Source organism: Prosopis cineraria, unplaced genomic scaffold (genome assembly GCF_029017545.1).
Source record: "Prosopis cineraria cultivar Desert tree isolate PC_DT_omini unplaced genomic scaffold, ASM2901754v1 PC3, whole genome shotgun sequence".
Classification (NCBI taxonomy): domain Eukaryota; kingdom Viridiplantae; phylum Streptophyta; class Magnoliopsida; order Fabales; family Fabaceae; genus Prosopis; species Prosopis cineraria.
Window position 1 is genome coordinate 35463859 of NW_026555334.1, and position 10238 is coordinate 35474096.

The window sequence follows — 10238 nt, forward strand, 5'->3', positions numbered from 1 at the left end:
AAATTAGAACAGTTTTTAAAATAATTAAATTCAAAACACTTGCCCAAACAAATATTTTTAAATTTTTTATTTGTAAAAATTGAAAATATTTTTTGAAAACATGAACCAAACAAAAATATCTATGACTATATTTTGACTTTCTTTTTTAATGAAATATTTTGATTATTTTTCATTTTCAAATCTTAATTATATATGTGTGTGTGTGTGAAAATCAAACTTAATATTTATGTGTATTTAAAATTACAACATTAGCATTTTTTTATTAATAAAATTATTAATGAGAGAACTGAAAATACATTAAGGATTGAAGTTTAATTAGATTAAAGCAAAAATTCAAATTTTTCTTAATCAATAATAGTAAATTCTACCCCTTTCATTAAAAAATTTATAAGAATCTTACCTTTAATAAAATATTACTTATTTTTTAAAATGATAATATTTTTAATATTTATTCTTATTTAATAAATTTTTTATAAATATAAATTACTTTATTTATTAAAAATAGTTATTAAAAAAATAATGATTATTTTTAAAAATATTAATAATACTTTATATTTTTAAATGTATAAGAGTTCAAAAATGCCTTCCATTTTTTTAAAGGAAGGGAAAGTTGAAAGTGCAATTAATTTTGATTTTTGAAGTTGAACCCACCTCGAGGAAGAGAAATATCTCTAATCTATCATGGGAACTGAGGGCTCATCCGCGGGCATTTCGGAGCCTTTTGTTTCGGATTCTCAGGAGGCCCAGTTACCGGAATCCGAACGTATTCCGGGATGGAAGGACCAAATTACCATCAGAGGGTTGGTGGTCAGTGCAGTGTTGGGGAGCTTGTTCTGCGTTATCACCCACAATCTTAATTTGACAGTTGGGATTGTTCCTTCGTTGAACATCGCAGCTGGGTTGCTGGGCTTTTTCTTCGTTAAGATCTGGAATGGGTTCCTGTCCAAGTTGGGACACTCCACCAAACCCTTCACTAGACAAGAGAATACCGTCATTCAGACATGTGTTGTTGCTTGTTATGGCCTCGCTTACAGCGGTAGCCCCCTTCCATTTCTTTTGGGCCATGTCTTTGATTGTGCTGTTGGGTCAAAAGGATGTTTCATTATCATTTTAGACTTCTCTTGACTGAATCAGGGATCCAATTCTATTATTTTGTAGGGTAAGACTTGTGTTAATTCTATTCAATTAAATCACAGAGAATGAGAGAAGTGAATTTTAATAGGTTAATAATGCTGATAATAATAATTTATTATAAATAAATAATTTATAAAAAATTTATGTTTCTATGTTTTAATTTAATTGAAAATAAATTTATTAAATATACAAGTTCAAGTTTTTTCCTATTTTGCATATGACTGTAATTGTTTGGCTCACCTTGGAGGGTTTAAAGACTCTTGTAAAAGTTACCATCTTTGAGGCTAAACATGCATTGCTTTCTATTTTATGTGATGTTACGAGTAACAGGAGGAGCGTTTTGGATGCTTGAAGTGCCATTAATATTTGCTAAGTAGAGTTTGCTTCCCTTCCTCTGTTTCAGAAGGTTGTTGTGAATTCGATATTCTTAGTAATGACTCCTTCATTTTTTTTTAAATTATAAGAGCGTTCAGTTCGATGTTCATTTGCCAACTTCCTTGACAGTTGTCCTAAAACCAAATCCCACGGCAATCTCACTCATGAAGCATGCCATACGTTTCCTTAGTAGGAAATTAGGTGTCACTATTGAAGTTAAATTGAAAACAATGCCTGTGTAGAAAAAGGAAAGCTACAATCCCTCTTGTTACTAGTCCCTATATTTACCTCTATTCTGAGTTTCTGACCAGCTTAACCGTTCAGGTCATCTACTATTCACCATTGCTTCCTTTTAAACTTTTAATTGGTTGTTTTTTAGATTGAAACCTGGAATTCTTGGCACATTTCCTGGAATAATATAACTATAAAAATCAATGTAGTATCGAGATTTTGGAATTTTTACTTTGATTCTGTTGTTTAAAGCATAAAAACACAGTTAATAATGGATGTTAAAACACTATTTTTTGTTATTTGTATGAGGTGAATATATTTTTAGCATATTATGTTCTATTCTGTTTCTATACCCTGTCTCAGATAAACTAAAATAACTTACAATCTCTTGTTGCCAAGGGTATCTTCTTCTAGAGTGATGCGTTAATTGCGTTTACAATTACATATCAAATTTGCTAATTGTGACTGCTGACAGGTGGGTTTGGTTCATCCATCATTGCAATGGATGAGAGAACATATCAACTCATTGGTCCTGACTATCCTGGTAATAGAGCTGAAGATGTTAAAAACCCAGGCTTGGTTTGGATGATTGGTTTCATGTTTATTGTCAGTTTCCTTGGGCTCTTTAGTCTTGTCCCACTTCGAAAGGTAATCAATGTGGTTCATTAGTATTTTATCGAGTGTCCTGAAAATTATTTGGTTTTGTTCTTTCTTAGTTTCTGAAAACTATTTGCTTATATCATTCACTGTTAACTTTTAAATAAGATTTCATTTATGGCAATGATTAGGAGTTGACATCTGTATTTTGATTTCCACTTCATCCTGCCTGGCATGCATTCAATTTCAGATTATGGTCATGGATTATAAGCTTACATATCCCAGTGGAACTGCCACGGCAATGTTAATTAACGGCTTCCACACATCAATTGGAGCTGAACTTGCAGGGTATGCTATAGAATTTAACGTCAGAGCAGTTAGAAGCATACCTTATCTTAATTTCTACAAGTGTCATACTAGTTGACAACTATGATTTGGTGCATGGTAACAGCACTCTAAATTTTTGTGCCACTTTTAAGTGTTCATGAATTGGTTATGTTGCCATTTTGCTTTTATTTATGTATCACTAATGGATATTATCTATCAGGAACCAAGTTCGGCGATTGGGGAAGTATTTGAGTATAAGTTTCTGCTGGAGCTGCTTCAAGTGGTTCTTCAGTGGTATTGGAAATTCATGTGGATTTGGCAACTTTCCTAGCTTTGGTTTGACACTTTTTAAGAACACGTAAGACTCTTGTAATTTTGGCTTTGCTGGACTTGTCTATCTTGATTCCTTTGTCATTTCCCTCTTCATCATGTGACATACACTGTTCAATATGCTGATAAATGTGTTTAATTGCCAAATAGACTGTAGATTTAAGTTACTTTGGTTGTAGGCTATGTCAATATGCTTCTATGAAGAAAAGAGAGTGAAAATATGGACATGAAAGTAAGGGCAAAGAAAATATTTCTTGAAAGCTGTAAATCACACTCACATTTACACCTGTAAATCAATTGCACTCTATCGCTTATGCAATTGCACCCTTTACATGATGAGCGCTGCAAGCAACATCTTTCCAAATCTGTAACAATCGGAGCTGGAGCATGTATACAATTGGCTCTCAGCTTTTCATGAAGGCATAGAACATAGGAACAATAGCTTGCAACTCAAGAAGCTTACCAACCGATAGCATGTAACTTAATAAACTCAGCGAAGTATTCTCAAAACTCAATGGCATCACATCTTGAAGTGATAAACACTGGTAGGATCAGCATGGTTTTCCATGAAAGATACCCTCTAATTGGCAAATATGGGAACAAGTCAATTAGCAAATAACTATAACGCCTGGAACTATAAGCATGAGTGGAAAATAATATTCTTACTAAACCACATGAAAGCCTGAGAAAATTGCAGCATGGACTGAGTTGACTGAGGGACAATAGGCAACACAAGGTTGGTCCTTTTTGAGGTATAGCAGTAAAGCGTGAAAGGCTTTAGCTTTTCTCAAAGCTGTGAGGCATCCTGGTTCATGCCAAATCTCGGGAGTAGCAAGTCTGGATAATCATATATATCTATTGTAAATACTCTATAATTACTCCTGGACAGGATTCGAGAAGGTTCTGATAGTATAGTGAATATTTTCTTCTCTGTTTTTCAGCCTTGATTGTTGCTAGCCATGTCTATATATCTCTTGCTCTGTACAGTATTATCAGTCAATAAAATAAATCTTGTAACCCCGCATGAAGTCCAGGGAAAGGTCTGGAAGTGGCACAAGTAAGATAATAGAAATTGCATTCCAGAGTTGAGATTTGAGTTTTATGCCCTGACTCTTGAGTACTAACATTGGCAGGATCATTCTGTTATCAGTTGGCCTCCTCCAGTTCTGGATGTCCTTTTTGAAATGTTAGTTAGGGTTATTGAAATGAATTAAATTTCCCTGCTGCGTTATATAATACACAATGGTCGTGTCTATTTTTATGTTGATATTACAATTTTATGATGATAACTTTCCTTATTCCCTTCAGAGCAGCATTAGGTTTTACTTTGAGATTGATACAAATAACAAATGTTTCATGCTTCTCTGTCTGCAGAGGGTTTTAATTGCCCCACCTGAGGCAGCTTAAGATGAATATTTGTACTTCACTTGTACCTTGTCAAATTTTGGAGTAGTGATGATTTGAACGTGGTGCTATTTACTTGTAATTGGTAACCCTGTTGCTTTTGAGGAATGAATGTGAAGGGGTTTAAAGGTACAACAACTTATCTGAATATATGGTTCCCATTTCTTGCAGGTTCTACTTTGACTTCAGTTCAACTTATGTTGGATGTGGTCTCATCTGTGCTCACATAGTTAATTGTTCAGTTCTTCTTGGAGCCATCATATCTTGGGGTTTTTTGTGGCCCTTTATCTCTAGCTATGCTGGGGACTGGTATCCAGCTAATCTTGGTAGCAATGACTTTAAAGGTCTTTATGGGTATAAGGTATATATTATAGTTGCAGTTCACAGTTAAAATCATTCTAAGTTTAATGATCTATCTTTAAAGGACTATATTGTTTTGAAATATTTAAAGAAGCGATGTTGATTTAGTCAGGAATAAAGTGAAGTCTGGATCAATTTTGACTAAGGAACTAAGCTTTAGCAACCTAATACTTGGCTTGCGTATAATCCTGAATTGATCAAGCGTATCTGATGACCATTGCGTGATGAGGAAAATTTATTCACGACCAGTGTGTGGAGTTCCAAATTTATTCTCGGCAAAACAAAGTAAACACATTTTCTCTGAACAATTGCCATTCATTCCATTCTTTGTCAGTTTTAGAAGCCAGTTTGACTTAGGATTGGAATATCTCTGACAATGGCATATAAGCTCTGAAACAAGCGAAGCCAACTTGTGCTAGAGCCAGGGTTGTGCCAACCTGGAGTTGTTCAAATCTTCAAAGTGTGGATGACTCCCAAGCCCATTATTGGGTCCATTAATTTGAACTTTTTAAATGTTATTATCTGTCTTTAGTTATTCCTTAATCTTTGTGGTGGTCAATTATTTTGTTATCAAGACATATATTCTAGCATATATTGCTCCTTATTTTTCGGGTAGAGTAGCTAAAGGTTTGGCTACCAATACCTTATATATCATTCAAATGAGCAGAGGATTAAGCATATCGAAAAAACACACGAAGGTTAGTTTGTCCTATACAGTTTAACTTCTTCATGAATTAACTCTGAGGCTTTTTCTTGTTTACCACTAATTAGACTTGATGTTTTCTTTTCTTCCCCTGCTAATTAGTTAATTTGCAGTAAAACAATTGTATTCCTTATTGCACTGCACTGCTTGCAGGTGTTCATAGCTATTTCCCTTATTCTAGGAGATGGTGTATACAATTTGGTCAAGATTATAGTGATAACTGTAAGGGAGATGTGTGGAACATGCTTAAAACAGAACAGCCTTCCTGTTGTGGCAGGGGTTCATAGTGAGTAAAGTAAATACTGTCTAAGCCCCTCCCCCCCCCCTCCGAAAAAAAAAGGAAAAGAAAGAAAGAAATCTGATGCTTGTACTTTATCTTCAAGTTTTAATTAAATTTTGCCATGCTTAAGATATTTTGTCAAATGCCAACTAATTAATCTTTATAGTATTGACCAGTGACCTGAATCTTCATCCACATGGAGCTTGGCAGTATGAATAATTGATTGAGTTGTATTTTGTAAACCACTTAGCTGAATTGTACTTACACTTAGAAAGTGGTTGATTACATGCTCATACTGTTATTGTTTGCAATACGTAGCATTGAGGGGCATGTGTTGATGTGAACTTATGGTAATACTAATATTTATGACCTCTATAAATTACTGTTATCTGTGATTGTTAAAAAAATCATGTTGGTCATGTAGATTGATCTGTATCTGATGACTAATATAATCCTCATAATGAATCAATGGAAAATGGCAAAGGAACATATCTCTCATTTTCATGTCTTGCTTGACCTGGCTGGGATTTTTTTGTGCAAGAAAGCAATCTATAGAGCTCAATTGTGCCTCTAATGCTTGTTATCAGATGATGAGAGTTCTCAAGTGCGATTGGAACAAAGGATGAAGGATGAGATATTTTTAAAGGACAGGATTCCCTTCTGGTTTGCGGCCTCTGGGTATGTGGGCCTTGCTGCAATATCCATAGGAACAATACCAATTATCTTTCCTTCTCTCAAATGGTACCTCGTTTTGTGCTCCTACATTCTTGCCCCTGCTCTTGCCTTTTGCAACTCTTATGGTGCTGGACTCACAGACATGAGTCTACCTTCCACTTATGGTAAGATTGGTCTTTTTGTTGTGGCCTCATCTGCTGGCCCGAATGGTGGGGTAACAGCAGGGATAGCATCCTCTGCTGTGATGATGTCCATTGTGGCAACTGCAGCTGATCTCATGCAAGATTTTAAGACAGGTTACCTCACCCTATCATCAGCGAAGTCTATGTTTGTGAGCCAGTTAGTTGGAACAGCCATGGGTTGTGTCATTGCTCCCCTCACATTCTGGTTGTTCTGGACTGCTTTTGATATTGGATCACCTGATGGTCCCTATAAAGCACCCTTTGCTGTTATATACAAAGAATTGGCCATATTAGGTATTGAAGGATTCTCTGAGCTTCCAAAGCATTGCCTGGCCTTATGTTGTGGTTTCTTTGTGGCAGCTCTACTACTTAATCTTCTGAGAGATGCGACTCCCAAGAAGGTATCGCAGTATATTCCTATACCAACCGCCATGGCAGTTCCCTTTTTCATTGGTGCCTACTTTGCTGTAGACATGTTTGTTGGAACAGTGATATTGCATGTATGGGAGCGGTTGGATAAAAAGGATGCAGATGACTATGCCAGAGCAGTTGCTTCAGGTTTAATATGTGGTGATGGGATATGGACAATTCCATTAGCAATCCTCTCTATTTTGAGCATCAGCCCCCCGATCTGCATGTCCTTCAGCCCTTCTGTAAGCGGCTGAATATGAAAATTCATACCATATCTGCAGTTCCCTACATTAACTTGGAAACTGGAATGATTTTGCAAGCCCATGTAAATGTGTGTGTGTGTGTGTGTGTGTGTGTTCATGCAAATGTCATGGTAAATATCTATCTATAATCTATCTGCATTTTCTTGATCTGGATTAATTTCCATTCGTGGATCAATATCAGATTGTTGCACGCAGTCGGTGGAAGAATCAGTGGATCGTAATTAGAAAAATAGATCTCAGCTTCTAGTTTTTGTTCAACTCTTGGCTGTTGGGAGAAGAGAGAGAAAGAAGGAAGGGGGAGCTTTAACTTCTGTCGCGTGTGCATTAAAAATTACACATTCTTTTACCCTCTATTATGTGACCTAGTATATTGAGTGAAAGTTGCGTTACTTTCTAGGGCATGCAAATTTGGTTCCGAGACGTCTTTTAGGTGTCCCTGGTTTTCTCGTACTCATGCGTCATCTGGCAGTAGATGTTGCTGTCAGATTTTCCCTTGCAGTCATTCAAAGGTCGATTATTTTGCCACCTGGATACAGTGAAATTCTTTTCCTGTCTGTTCGACAAAGGGCTAACCCTATAGCACTAGCCTATTCCTGAAAGTGGAAAATGGTCTGAATGTGTTCCCTTTTCTATCCTGAGTGAAACAGTTTATCCTCAGGGCAAAGGGCGCTCTGTTCACATGTGGTAAAAAAACAAGAGCGTAATGTCACGGGATTGTTATTCTTTTTTTAAAAAGTTAGTTTATTAAAATGTGCAACGTACTCACTTATATAAAGTTAAAATTCTTTTCAAATTCCTTTGAGATGGGATTTAACAACTCTCCTGATCAATTCGTGATGCCCTTCTCACGGGTGGCCCATCAATTGGGCAAACTCGGGTCTAATTTTGATACTACTTTGTCATGAGATCATTACTCTTCCCTTAAAAAGCTAGCTTATTGAGGCATGCAAAGCACCCGCTTATATAATTAAGACCCTTTTCAAATTCCTTCAATGTGAGATCTGACAGTAAGGTGTAGCTGACTAATTTTACCATACTTAATAATTACTTTATTTTTTTTCCCCCTAAAGAGTTGAAGCATGTTGCTAATTTTCTAGTAGAAAGAAGGCAAGCATCCTAAAATACGTCAGCAAGCCTAATATATCATTACTTGCCCACTTAATGGGTAGAATTGACTTGTTTTATTCATTTGAATTATAAGATAACATTTACTAATTCAGAAAAGCAGCCACTTTAAACAATATGTGGCCTAAATGGAATTGTACGCCATTGGAATTTTGCCCGACTTAAAACAGCCATTTTCATTTATGGGATACACAGTAACCATGTATACCTGAATAACAAAGTTCATGTTACTTTTTAAATGGTGTCTTCCCACTTATGGTAAAATAAGACAGGTTAATCTTGCGTGGGAATCAAGAGTCAACGTGGAGCTAAACATCATTGGAATAAGAACCAAGTGCCCAACAATTCAAGTACAAAAATATCAGGAGAAAAAATAAATGAAGTGAAGCTACGGGTCCCCCATTCTATCTAACATAATTTCCTGGGCTCAAGATGACTTGTACGAATTATCATGAGGACCACGAAACATGAGCCACTCATGCAATTTTTCTCGCTAGTTTTGCTATGAGCACTGGCACGTTATGATGCCTTTTCCTTTTCCCCAAGAACCCAGCAATAATTCTTGCATGACCAGTTCCTGCCAAAAATGTATGATCAAAACCTCCCTCCTCAAGAAATTATGCAATTTGTTTTTCCCATTTGGGTGAAAGTGACTTGAAGTTTCTGCAAGGGAAAATGGTTAAAAAACAAAGAAAGAGAAGTGGGTGGGAGAGCTAGGTGGCTGAGGGCTATAAATATAATAATGCAGCAAAACGGTGACATTTTGTTGTTGTTTAATTAGATTAGATTGGAGAATCTAGTTCTCGAGTTTTTTTTTTTTCTTTTTAAATGGCATTACAAAGTTGGATTCTGTGTGTGAATGGAAAACCCAATAGCCTCGAGCCAATCTAAAGTCGTAGTTGGGGAAATTTTGGCAATGAGGCACATGGCACAGATTGTGACATCTTGGATTGTAAATTCACAAACAGCCACTGGAATCTTAATTTTTCAACAAGATCGTGAAAGCTTGGCTGAATCTCATCCAACCAATTTAGTGGCATATCTCAAACCACGAATGGCGATTTTTCATTTGCACACCCATATGTAGGTTCCACGCTTCTTTTTCTTTTTTCAATTTTCCCCCCTTGTATATGTTCATGGATTTTTTAGGGGAAAATACCGAAGCTATTTAATATCAAGTAAGGACCAACGGATTCTGAATTTTACTACAAGACTATAGCATTGATTTAAAAATAATTTTAAATAAAAAAAATATAATTCCATGTTTTTCTTTTTAAATTGATAAGTGATCATTCATTAATTAACAAATACTTATTTGTATTTAATAAAAAATTATTTTTTCTAATTTCAAAAATTTGAAAGAGCTTGATTGTATGGAAGTGGTAAGTGTAAATCATGTTTTAATAAGTATCTATTTATTAATTAACAAATATTCCCTTCATTTCTATGTATAAAAAAACCGTATCACACAATTTAAGAAAGTTAGTTAATCATAATAATTATGTTTAAAAATTAAAAAAATTAGACTAAAATATTTTATGTTAATCAACATGAGTATACATCAATTATTTTTCATTAATGTAAATTATGAGGAGTAATTTAAAAAATATGTAATAAATACTTATTGAAATAGATAATTTTTCTTATATAAAAAACAAATAAAAAGTGATAATTTTTTCTACAAATAAAAATGGAGGGAGTACTGCCTATTTACATTTAGCAATAAGTTATTCACTAATTAACAAATTCAATAATATGAAAAAGCTTGATTGTGGAAAAAAAATAAATTCAGTCATATTTCAATAAGTGGCAATTTGCTAATTATAAAAAGTATTTATTTT

The 10238-nt window shown here is 34.9% G+C and overlaps 1 protein-coding gene across 4 annotated transcripts; it reads left to right on the plus strand.

Annotated features, from left to right (window-relative positions):
• Positions 1 to 627: 627 nt before the first annotated feature.
• On the plus strand, positions 628 to 7419 carry LOC129305874 (probable metal-nicotianamine transporter YSL6). Of its 4 annotated transcripts, XM_054946041.1 has the most exons (8): positions 968 to 1036; positions 1465 to 1540; positions 2216 to 2388; positions 2588 to 2685; positions 2885 to 3022; positions 4570 to 4759; positions 5615 to 5747; positions 6329 to 7419. In XM_054946041.1, the coding sequence occupies exons 3-8, from the start codon at positions 2242 to 2244 to the stop codon at positions 7261 to 7263; spliced, it is 1641 nt and encodes a 546-aa protein (XP_054802016.1). In that variant the 5' UTR covers positions 968 to 1036; positions 1465 to 1540; positions 2216 to 2241; the 3' UTR covers positions 7264 to 7419. The 4 variants fall into 4 exon arrangements, with proteins under 4 accessions (XP_054802014.1, XP_054802016.1, XP_054802015.1 ...); XM_054946039.1 differs by lacking the exon at positions 1465 to 1540 and having other exon boundaries at positions 628 to 1036; XM_054946040.1 differs by lacking the exon at positions 1465 to 1540 and having other exon boundaries at positions 1024 to 1159.
• Positions 7420 to 10238: the final 2819 nt, after the last annotated feature.

Bases quoted from the DNA above. Each gene is read 5' to 3' on its own strand.
- LOC129305874 (XM_054946039.1), top strand. From the start codon at position 682: ATGGGAACTGAGGGCTCATCCGCGGGCATTTCGGAGCCTTTTGTTTCG. The intron at 1,037-2,215 runs GTAGCCCCCTTC...GACTGCTGACAG, and splicing joins TTATGGCCTCGCTTACAGCG to GTGGGTTTGGTTCATCCATC. The intron at 2,389-2,587 runs GTAATCAATGTG...ATTCAATTTCAG, and splicing joins GTCTTGTCCCACTTCGAAAG to ATTATGGTCATGGATTATAA.